Source organism: Danio rerio, chromosome 18, assembly GCF_052040795.2.
Source record: "Danio rerio strain M-AB ecotype USA chromosome 18, GRCz13ab, whole genome shotgun sequence".
NCBI classification, from domain to species: domain Eukaryota; kingdom Metazoa; phylum Chordata; class Actinopteri; order Cypriniformes; family Danionidae; genus Danio; species Danio rerio.
Genome location: NC_141038.1, coordinates 3,780,001 through 3,792,655, shown reverse-complemented (window position 1 = coordinate 3,792,655; position 12,655 = coordinate 3,780,001). Strand labels below are relative to the sequence as shown.

At 33.4% G+C, this 12,655-nt stretch overlaps 1 protein-coding gene across 10 annotated transcripts in view; it reads left to right on the top strand.

Annotated features, from left to right (window-relative positions):
• lrch3 (leucine-rich repeats and calponin homology (CH) domain containing 3) overlaps positions 1–12,655 on the top strand; it is a 66,448-nt gene that overhangs the window by 25,876 nt on the left and 27,917 nt on the right. For all 10 annotated transcript variants that reach the window (XR_015514589.1, XM_087292870.1, XM_087292868.1 and 7 more), the window contains exons 3-8: positions 2,078–2,204; positions 4,839–4,944; positions 6,379–6,515; positions 9,354–9,463; positions 10,908–11,001; positions 11,091–11,205. Coding sequence is in view for 9 of the 10 variants with exons in the window: in XM_087292870.1 (XP_087148996.1) it covers positions 2,078–2,204; positions 4,839–4,944; positions 6,379–6,515; positions 9,354–9,463; positions 10,908–11,001; positions 11,091–11,205 (689 nt within the window). In the remaining variant the exon portion in view is untranslated. The remainder of the gene's footprint in view (positions 1–2,077; positions 2,205–4,838; positions 4,945–6,378; positions 6,516–9,353; positions 9,464–10,907; positions 11,002–11,090; positions 11,206–12,655) is intronic.

The following is a 12,655-nucleotide window of genomic DNA, read 5'->3' as shown; positions in this document are numbered from 1 at the left end:
CAGCTGGAATTACAGATAGCTACAAATTAAAAAGATGGCCTTCAGCATAATCCGTCAAAATGACGGATCACCTGCCCATTTTTCCTTCACTGCTGAAAAAAAATCTGTCAATGATGGAAAATATTCTGTTATCGCAACCTCTGTTATATATATATATATATATATATATATATATATATAGTTAGTGCTTGGCAAGTGTTCATTAATACATCACATTACCACTGCTTACATGTAAGGTTAGGTATTTGAACAATTTTCAGCCCATGCAGTGTTTGTGTTTCAGACATGATGACCTATTGTTTAGGGTTTTAGAAATGTGTGTGGTGTCATTACTTTTAGAGCTCATGACATTTCCTGGAAGATGATACATTTCAGGTTTATTTTCAGTGATTCTGTCACCGAATCTAAAAACAGAAATAATGCAACTAACTTAAATAAAATGTGAAAGTTGCATGGGTGTATTTGTAGGAATTTTCAACAATAGAAAAGTATGACTCAAAACTAGAAGTTTTCTTTTATGTCAGAAATGATTAGCTTATTCAGTAAAAATCTTCTTCCTTGAAAACAGTTTGTAAGTCCCAACAGTAAAACATGCAAAAATGTATGCATTGCTAAGATCTTTATTTGGACAACATTAAAGGTCTTTTTTGAACTCCTGATAGATTTCTGATGTTCCAATCAGCCAAACGTTGCATACACAGTTGAAGTCAGAACTATTAGCCTTTAAATTTTTTTTCTTTTTTAAATATTTGCTAAATGATGTTAAACAGAGCAAGGAAATTTTCACAGTATGTCTGCTAATGTTTTTTTCTTCTGGAGAAAGTCTTTTTGTTTTATTTTGGCTTGAATAAAAGCATTTTGTAATTTTTTAAAACTCATTTTAAGTACAAAATTATTAGCCCCTTTAAGCTTATTGTTTTTCCATTAGCCCCCCTATTTATTTATTTCCAATTTCTGTTTTACAGAGAGAAGATTTATTCAACACATTTCTAAACATAATAGTTTTAGTAACTCATCTCTAATAACTGATTTATTTTATCTTTGGCATGATGACAGTAAATAATATTTGACTAGATATTTTTCAAGACACTTTTATTCAGCTTAAAGTGACATTTAAATACTTAACTAGTTTTTAAAACTAGGCAGGTAATGGTAATTAGGCAAGTTATTGTATGAAGATAGTTTGTTCTGCAGGCTATCGAAAAAAATTTGGCTTAAAATACTATATATATATATATATATATATATGTGTGTGTGTGTGTGTGTGTGTAATTTTTTTTTGCAAAATTGTCTGCAAATTTCTTTGAATTACTGCAACAAAATCAGTAATTTTTATCGCCAAAAAAAAAAAAAATGTGAAAAACTAGGGGGTCTGATTAAAACTCTTAACAATGTGAGTAATCCCTCAGAAACAAATTTTATTGGACTGTCCTGCATTTGTTTGTTGAAAACATTTTTTATGAAGTGGATTCATTTAAAGAATTATTCAGTAAAGTTGTGCTAGAAAAAAGAGTTTTCATCATATATTAATAAAAAATGGATGTAAATAACTTGTTTGTTTGTTTGAATGGCTATTGTATTTATTATATTTATGTTAATTATGTTAATTGATTTTGTATGAAGATGCATGCCAATGAAGCTAACATGATATTATTGCGGTAGTTCACTCCTCAATTAATACTCTGTCATCATTTATTCACCTTTTACTTGTCCCCAACCTGTTTTACATTCTTTTTTCTGCTGAACACTAAAGAAGATATTGCGAAGAATGCTGTAAACCACTAACCATTGACTTCCATAGTAGTTGTTTTTCCAGTCAATGGTTAAGTTTTCAGCTTTTTTTAAAATATCATATTTTGTGTTCAACAGAAGAAAGAAACTAAAAGGTTTACAACCAGTTAAGGTTGAATAAATGGGGATTAAGTTTTCATTTTAGGGGTTGAACTGCCTATTTAAATACTTTACAAGAAATCAGTCAGATTTATTTAGCAGCTGCAATTGTTTTTCCACATGAAAACTAATAATTTTCATATTTCCTCCACTCACATTTGTCATTTTCTCAATTTTCTCTGTGCAGTCGTAACCAGTTGTCAACTCTTCCTGCTCACCTGTGCCGGCTGCCTCTTAAAGTGCTGATCGCCTGCAATAACAAGCTGGTGTCTCTGCCGGAGGATCTGGGCAAACTCAGACAGCTCACTGAACTGGTGTGTGGAGCATTTCTGCTGTCCATCTGCACTAGGGCTCCAACATATTGGAAAAATCTGATATTGCGAGATTCTTTTTCTGTGATAAACATTGCGATATGAGTACAGTTTCACAAGATGGTCTGAATAGCTCTATTTGATGGTTTTCTGGATAGTCGTAACAGTATTCAGTTGCAGAAATTAAATCATAATCATATCATAATGCAAAAAGGCTTTTCTTACTTTGCTTTCTCGTTTTTAGTCCAAATACAGTGGTCCCTCATTTGTCGCTGGCAGTGTTGGGCAAGCTATTCGAAAAATGTGGTGAGCTAAGCCATTAGCTACTCCACTTAAAATGTAGCTTAACTTAAAACATAAATGCTTAGCATAAAAGCTACCCCCTGGGAAATGTAGCAGGCTAAGCTAAAAGCTACATGGCAAGATTAGCTTAGCTACATCTTAGCTATTTTTACAATTTTCATTTTTAAATTGAATCAACTTAAATCGAAGTCAATCATGTCTTAATGATCAATAAAACTGTCAATGAATCATATGAGGCAGAATAGTTCAGTTCAGTTATTTCCTGTAAATAATATGCTTTACTAAACAGAAACACATTATAGTATATAACAGCTACAACTAAAAATCCAATAAAAGCAGGTGTTACACATTTAAAATACTATAGTCATTTATAGTAAAGGAAAACATTTTGGAATAAGTATTTTTTAGCACAGCATCAGAAAATAAATTATTGCATCTTAACATGTACTACTTAAGGTATGGTCAAGTAATCCTGCTTCAGAAATAACTCCTCTCCCTCAGTCATCTTTCCATCAAGCAAGTTTCACCAGTGGTGGCAGTAACGCACCAAAAACTTTGTCGTCGAACACCGTAAAACAGGAAGAAGAAATCATCATTCTCTGCATTATATGGATTTACTTTCATCGGCTAGACACCGGCCTCACAGCTCTGTGATTGTCGATGTCGTCACGTATTGATCCGCGATTGGTAAATGTAGCTTGTGTGGACACTACTGCGCTACTTGACTAATAAAATAGCTTCGCTACTGAAAAGCTATTTGATTTAGAAAGTAGCAACGCTTCCGCCACGCTACTGAGAAATGTAGTTAGGCTAGTATCGTCACTACGTGTAACGATGCTACTGCCCAGCACTGATCGCTGGAGTTTCTCTCTAAAAATAACCTGCAATAGGCGAAATCCGTGAAGCCATCAGCTTTATGTTTTACAGTTATTATAGATGTTTTAAGGCTGTAAAAGCTCTCACTACACACTTTATACACTTTTTCCATACAGGCATAAACATTTTCACACTTTCCTTGTTTAAACACTCTCAAAGTTGAAACTTTGGTCCCACTTTATATTGTGTCCTTAACTAATATGTACTTACACAGGAACAAATAGCTTGTCACAATGTACTTATTGTGTAAATACATGTATTTATTGTGTACTTATGCTTGATTAAATACCTGTATGTAATTACATCTGTAATTAACTTCTGTAGTTACATTTGTAAATACACTGCTGACCATCCCTTACACTTTAACCCACCCTTAAACCTACCCATACCACCAAACCTGTGCATAACCCAACCCCTATCCCAATTTAAGAGCACCACAAGTGTTCTCAAATACATTATGAACACAGTAAGTACATTGTATATATTTTTTGATGCAACTACATAGTATTTAAGGACACTTAATATAAAGTGGGACTGAAACTTTTATAGACAAATTAGTTCAGTATTATAGAATAAAACCAAAGATTAAAACCATTTGATCTTCATTTATTTATTCAGTAATGGCGCCCTACAGCCTCATACCTTCTACCTTTCTTTAGCATGTCCAGAAGTTCAACTTTTTTTGCGATGGTTAGCATCTTCCTCTGCCTTTTGGGTGCTCCTGCAGGTGCCTTTGACGGTGCAAAATGTTTCGTCAACATTGTGGGGAGAAAACTTACTACAAAACTTACAGCACTTTAGAGGCACACTGCTAGCAATTGAAGATTAATGTGGGACCACTGTCGGACTAGAAACGAGACTAAGCATTTTTGCATTGTGATTATTCAAGTTCTGTACCTGAATACACTGCTAGCAATCAAAGTTTATGTAAGTTTGGCAAGCTGAACTCATTCTGCACTGTACAGGAGACACGGCACGGCGGTGATTGGTTGACAATGGTCTTCAACCAATCAGGATGCAGAACACAATGTGCTGTAAAAAAGCATGTCAAATTACACGAAAAAAATCGGTGAAACTCTGAGGTCACGAAAAGTGAACTGTGTTATAGCAAGGGATCGCTGTATTTTTTATTTTTTTCCTTCAGAAGAAATAAATCAAATAGGTCAGTTTTTTCCGTAAATTTACCAGTGAGGAAAGAAAAATAAAATTTAGATATTTGGACTAGAAACAACACAAAAATTAAGAAAAAAAAGATAAATTTTTTTTTTTTTTGCATAAATCGTATAAATTCCCTATAAATCCTGTAATTAAAAACAATTTGGTAGCTTCTGGTCAAATAAGACTGTTGCCAATGTGCGCTTTGCGATATCGACGCTAAAACGATGTGTTGTGTAGCCCTAATCTGCACAATTCCTCTCGCTCTGCACATCACTGATTAATCCTCTTCGTCTCCTCCAGGACGTCAGCTGTAATGAGATCCAGACGCTTCCTCCACAGATCGGTCAGCTGGAAGCTCTGCGCGACCTCAACATCCGCAGAAACCACCTCGTCCGCCTGCCACCTGGTCAGAAACACACATACACACACATTGTGGGGACTTCCCATAGACGTTATTAAGATTATACTTTATAAACCCTACATTATCTCCCCCTACCTCAAATCTAGCCCAAATTTCAACCCTCACATGAAAACAGTCTGCAGATTTACATTGAAACTCAGCAATACATTCTGGGCAAATTGACTACCCTTTCGTTATGTTCGGGGCTGTTTCTGCCCTATTGACTTTCATTATAGTGACATTTTCTGCTTGCAAAGCTATGACACCATATAATCATGCATTCTCGATTGTTGCTGGTTTTCCCTCTTAGGAGGAGGTATAGTTTGTCATTTTTAGTTGAAAATTAGAAATTAAGATTTTGGTAGCCTTGCTAGAAAACACAATGGATGTCAGGCCAGTGATTTTTCTAGCCCTGTCCATTCCTATAATAGCACACTTCTCCTGATGTTCTCTCATCTCACACTTACAAAACTCCAGAAATAAAATACAGAATATTAAAACAAAAAACAGTTGTATGAAAATCAGGACTGAATAAACTCAACTTTGTGATTGTCTTATTTATTTATTTATTTTAAAATGGTAGTATAAGAAAGCAAGGCGTCATGGCGTCAAGTCTGACACTTTCATTTCAGAACAGACTTCAACGGAGTCCCAAACCTTAAATCTCACACACAAGGACTTAAACAGCTTTTATATTGTCATATAGCACAGGTATTTAAGCGTGTTATTGAGAGCGAGAGAGCGCAATGTCAGCCACGTAACCAGTATAAACTAATATAAAACTAGTGCATACATCACGTTCTTAAATCATGCCATGGACATTATATTAAGATGCCTAAAGGTTTAAAAAAGCCTATATATCAAAAGAAGATGGACAAATGAGAACCTTTCTTTCATAAACAATAGTAAAACAGCTTGTCAAAAGCTGCAAACAGATTACATACAGGAATAGAGAAAAGAGCACGCTTTAATTATCAGCTGTTAGTCAGCGCCCGCTCTTTTTTTTTTTTTTCCCTGATTATTGCGCCTTTGCCGTGTGCTGTGTAAATGCAGACAAACAAATACGAGTCACTTTTAAAAGATTATGTTAGCAGGTCATCAAAAAAATTGGATACAGTCACAAAATCGGGATTGACCATCAAGCTCTGCAATGTCAATGCAGCCTAAAAGAAATGCAACATACAGTTAACCAACAGCAGCAAGTAATTAGAGTGATGCATCTTACATTTAGAAAATAATTTTAAAGCTTGGACTATTTCACTCTAATAAATCACAGTATGTATTTTAGCAATCTTGAATGAACCACTTAAAAATATTAATAAACCAACAACATTTATTTGATTATTTTTTTTACCTAGCCGTACCCCACTCCATGCACTGAAACAACTAAGCTTTCTTTGTTTACTGTTGTGTCATTTGTGTGTTTTCGCTGGCTTGCAGAGCTGGCGGAGCTGCCGTTGGTGCGGCTGGATTTCTCCTGTAATAAGGTGACGTCAATCCCAGTGTGTTACCGCAATCTCAGACACCTTCAGAGCATCATTCTGGACAACAATCCTCTGCAGAGCCCACCTGCACAGGTAAAAACAGCAGCCACTTTCTGAACAATTGATCACAATAAAGTCAAACCCCGGCATTTACACAGGATTTATACAGGAGTTAAAGGGATAGCTACACTCATTTTTATTGAGAGGGGGATTAAAAAACCCTATTTGTGACTTGTGTAAGAATGTTTTGACAATGATAAAACATATTTAAATAGAAAATGTATTTTTAAATTATATTAGAGGGCGTTTTTATTAAGGGAAATATGTCTTTCTACAGGAAATTTAGAAAATTGAATCATGAATCTAACTAAGAGATTGTATATTACTCCTTTCAGTGTTGTTGTTTTAAGTATGTTTTTTTGTACTATGAATGTTTAATTAGAAACCCGATAGGATTGCTTGTTATATATTGTATATTTAGTAGAGGTTTTGCCATGAATATAGTCAATGCTTCTGATATGGCATTAAAACATAAATAAATAATAAAGTGATAGCTCAAATGTGTAGTTAATTCACTCATCCTCGGGCTTAGAGCATTAAAGATGCCTTTAAGCTGAAATTGTGGTCCTTAGGGATTCATAAAATGCAGTAAAGTTTGGAAGGAATACAGCTGTGGATATGCACATCAATATAGCAAACTGTTTCTGACACTGTTCACCAATAATTACTGTTTTTACGTTACTATGATGGTAGGGGTAGACAATAATGAAATACACTTTTATGAGTTATTTAATTATTAATATGATTAATAGTCAGATAATTACTGTTTTCACAGTACTGTGATGATTGGGTTTAGGATTGGGGTAGGGATAGACAAAAATAAACTACATTTGATGGGTAATTTAGTAAATAATATGAACAATACTCTGTATGATTGCTGCTTTTATAGTACAGTGATGCTTGGGTTTAGGGTTGCGGTAGGAATTGACATTAAAAAAATACATTTAATGGGTAATTTAATTAATAATATGAATATTAATCTATATAAATACTGTTTTCTCAATACTGTGATGGTTGGTTTTGGGTTTGGGGTTGGGATAGACATTAATAAAATACATTTAATGGGTAATTTAGTGAATAATATGAATAATACTCCGTATATTTACTGCTTTTATATTACTGTGATGCTTGGGTTTAGGCTTGGGGTAGGGATTGACATTAATAAAATATATTTAATAAGTAATTTAATTAATTATATGAATATTAATCAATATAAATACTGTTTTCTCAATACTGTGATGCTTGGGTTTAGGATTGGGGTAGGGATAGACATTAATAAAATACATTTATAGGGCAGTTTAGTAAATAATATTAATAATACTCCGTATAATTACTGTTTTTATAGTACGGTGATGCTTGGGTTTAGGGTAGGGGTAGATGGTAATAAAAAAACAATGTAACGGTTAATTTAATTAATAATAAAAATGATAGTCTGTTTAATTACTGTTTTAGAATACTGTGATGGTTGGGGTAGACGTTTAATAAAATACAAAAAATGGGTAATTTAAGTATTAAAATAATTAATAGTCTGTATAATTACTGTTTTTACATTACTGTGAGGGTTGGGGTAGGAATAAATGCTAATAAAATATAATTAATAGGTAGTTTAAGAAATAATATAAATAATTATTATTATTTTTTTTTAAACAGATCAAGTTATTTTTAATTTTCAATAAATAATTCTTGTTAACATTTGGTCGTAGCTGTATCCCTGGTAGCAACAATCATAAAATGCATGTCAATGACTAGCATCTCTTTATGAGTAAAAAATAAACAAATAATTCAAATGCAATTAATCGTGTGGCTGTTGACAATACTCTGAAATAGTTTTTTAGTTTTGATTTGCCAGAAAAGGTTTTTGAATTTTTGTCTTAATATTAATGCAAAAAGTGTAATATAATCTAAATGGTTTGTTTAATTGTATATGTATAGCCTTTGTATTGTTTCGTATTTGCCATGAAGTTATAAAAACACAAAAACACGATACAATATGATGTGAAAGACACTGAGTTCAAAATGACCGTTCTACATTTTAGTGATCATTTTCTTTTAAGATGATTTAAGTCTTCAAGGTAAAACATAACATTTCAATAAATATAATTAAATATTATTTTCTAAGCAGATAGAATAAAAGTAATTCTAGATTGATTTATTCTTTCTAAATACACAGTAGCCATCTGGTGTTTTTTTAAATAATATCCTTATAAATAAACTGCATAATTGCAATCTAAACAACTACATTCTTGACTAAAATAGTTTCGAAAGTACATTATGTTGCCCAAAAGCAGGAATATTTGTCAAAGTGTAGTGCGTCCTCTGCTTGAATGTGGGCGGAGTAATACACAAAGGTGGAGAGGCCTTTGTGTGCTGTTACTGGCAAAATATCTCATGGCTATCAGCCAATCAGATTCAAGAACCAGACAGAACTGTTGTTTATATATATATATATATATATATATATATATATATATATATATATATTGTTTTACTTTATGAAAGTGAACAGGTTTTTGAGTTACACTTTAATATGTATTTACTAGTATGAACATTATATTTAATACAGTATATATTTATCTTTGTTAATAAACATTAATGAAAATAAAGTTGTTCATTCTTAACTCACAATACATTAAATAATGTTAACAAGCATGAATCTGGATTTTAATAATGCCTTAGTAAATGTTGAACTATGATTATTAAATCTGGTACATGTATTGTTCATTATTAATTCATGTTAGTAAATCTATTAACTACTAATGAGACCCAATTGTAAAAATTGATCAATTTCTTCATGCTTTTTAATCATAATTTTAATACAGTAGTTATGCAGCTTACAAATCTTGAATATCTTGTCTACTGATGTGTTTCCAGATCTGTATAAAGGGAAAGATCCACATATTTAAATATCTGAACATGGAGGCGTGTAAAGCAGCATCAGAGCTTCCAGACTACGACAGAAGGCCTCTGCCTTTCGGCTCCTGGTAAGAACAAACTTTACTTTTGACATTTCATCCGCACCCTCATTCACGTGAGCCGCTGTTTATCAGCAAATCTCCGAGGACGCACAGAGCAGGAGATGCTGATGATAACAGGCCAGGAAAACACACTGAAAGAATGAAAGATTGCATTGATTAGAATGAAGGAATGGGGAGATGAGACATTGCAGGGATACCTGATGATTTAGAGATCAAACGTCTCAAATGACAGAAACCTTTTTATTTATTTTTAGTTGAAATTTTGTGCGCCAACTACTACAATGTATTTTATTTATGACGTGTATTTTTTCGTCATCTTGTTTTAATAGTATTTGTAAGTATTTACAGATGGGGAATGGTCTGCTGCAGTTGTAATAAGACATTTATTTAGCTGGATGGCGATTAAAAAAATAAAAATAAAAGTAATGAAATAAATGAGTGGAATTTTCACACAATTTTAAAGCTATTGGATCAAACTTAGCCATGAAAAACATTTATTCAGTTATAGATTTGTACATTTTTGCCATTTAAGTTTAAAAAATACAATAAAATAATGTAAAACCGTATAAAATACAATGCAAGTTATTAAATAAAATCTAAACTTAAATAAGCATTTATACTATGAAATAAGTAAAATAAAGCTAAATCGAACATTGCATAAAGTAAAACTAGAAATTAAACATTAAATATAATTCAAGTAAAATGGAATGTGAAATTGTATAAAAAATGTATTAAATAAAATATTAAATAAAACTTTACAATAAATGACATATACTTTTGTTAAAAACAAAATAATAAAAGAATTAAATTAAACAGGTGAACTTTTAAGCCAAATTAATGAAGTAGAGGACAATATAAAACCTAATATAATAAAACACATTACAAAATGACATTTATTCTATAAAAATTATTTTAAAAATAGTTATTATAGTGGTGTAGTGGTTAGTGCGTCGACACATGCACTCCGGTGCTCACGGCAACCCGAGTTCGATTCCCACCTCGAGGTCCTATGCCGATCCTTCTTCTCTCTCTGCTCCTCAAACTTTCCTGTCAATACTCTCTACTATCCTGTCAATAAAGGTGAAAACCCCTAATAAATCATTATTAAAAAACACAATATAAATAATATTTAAAATTATGTTTAAATTTTATTATATTAAAATAAAAATATAAGATCAAATAAAAACATTTAATATTAAACATTATTATTATTATTATTATTATTATTATTATTATTATTATTATTATTGTTAGTTTATTGTTTTTTATTAAAAGGATATAATTAACTATAATGCATAACTTGTCAAGCATCACTCACATTTTCACCTTTCAAAATAAAAGCAAAAATACAAAGGTGTCAAAGTTATTTTAGAGTTAGTTCAGCCTAGCAGGCTATTTCTGTGTGTTTGATTATCTCCAAACCTGATGTAACATGCTGTGCTATTCTCAGTGTGGAGGATCTGTACTCTGGCCGACCGTATGGAGCTCTGGACTCTGGCTTCAACAGTGTGGACAGTGGAGACAAGAGGTGGTCCGGAAATGAGGCAAGTGCTTTCAGCTCACTGGATCATACATATAATCAGTAATGCACCGTTGATTTTATTATAGTTTTGTTTTCTTTCTCTTCATGAAGCCTTCAGATGAGTTGTCAGACTTGCCGTTGAGAGTGGCTGAAATCACCAAAGAGCAAAGACAGAGACGAGAACGAGACGATCACCGGACGGCGACTCACATCACCAACGGCACAAGTCAGATTTCAATTAAATCAGACTTTAAACTGCATAAAAATGTTCATTTCAGGATTTTTAAAATCTTTCTGAAAACTGTTTTTGTGAGTGTCAGTGTCATAGATATGTGCACTAGATGTCACCTATGCTATTGTTGTCTATTGTAAGGTGTGTGTCAATGGATCCGCCATTTTAGTACAGGGTAGCTCTCCTTTGACAGGAATGTGGGAGCAAGGTGCAGTGGAGTACTGGCCATCCAGAGCAAAAGATATGTACACATTAGGCTTGGGCGGTATCCAAATTTTGATACCATCAAACCTCCTCCCTATTTTACCCCGGTATCCAGTATTACCGTGCATAATTAAAAAAATGATGACGTAAGACTCAGACAGCGTCAAACTGTTGGCTTGTGCCTAAACCATTCAGGAACTGAATACCGTACATGCGACCTTAGGTTCGCAGTCACCTGTTTGTCTTGTTCGTATTAGAGATCTGTGCAGGATGCTCTCTTTCTCTCTCTCTCTCTCTCTCTCTCTCTCTCATTCTCACACACACACACACACACACACACACACAGAGAGATAGAGAGAGACGCACAGCACTATGCTCTCTATCTCATTCTCAAACACGCAAGCACGCACGCTCGCACGCACACACACAGAGAGAGAGACGCACAGCACTACGCTCTCTCTCATTCCCGCACCGCAAAAAATCTGGTCGGCTCCCGCAGTACAGCAGCGGGAATGTAGACCTCCAGTTCGTATTTACCACGTCTCCCTTCTCGTTCGGTCGAAACCGGAAATACTGCCAAACTGCAGGTCACTTGGTGCACGACTCGCCACCTCTCCCTCTTTCTTCCTCTTTCTCTCTCTCTCTCTCTCTCCTCCACACTGTTCCGTGATGAAAATCACGCATATGCATTTGTAGGCATTGAATAAATCATTTTAATATTTAATACTTGTCTACTGTTTAAGTGCATGGTTTTTATGACGGTATAACGGTATTGAAACTGACACTATTGCTGATTTTTGATCCTGCGGTATACCATATTATCGTATTACAGCCCAAGCATAATACACATATATACATATATCCACGATGGGGAGTTTTCCCAGAGGTCAGTATTTATTTAAAATTACGAAAAATATAATTTGACATCACTTTTCTACATTGATGGATCAGTGATCGCACGGGCATTGGAAACAAAGAGCGTGTGTTTGTGTGCATGGAAGTATATTTTTAATATTTTTAATATATATATTTAATAATATATATATTTTTTTACCTGTTAAATTTGATCTAATTTGTGTCGTGAAACGCATATCCTCTCCCGATTTCACTTCTAATTCTAACAAAGGGAGTGATTCATTAGTGAATGAATCTCCGTTATGAACGACTCGTTGATTTTTTTTCTGACAATAATACAATAAAAGTTTCTGGCACTGCCGTGTCTTGTTTTCATATTTCATTT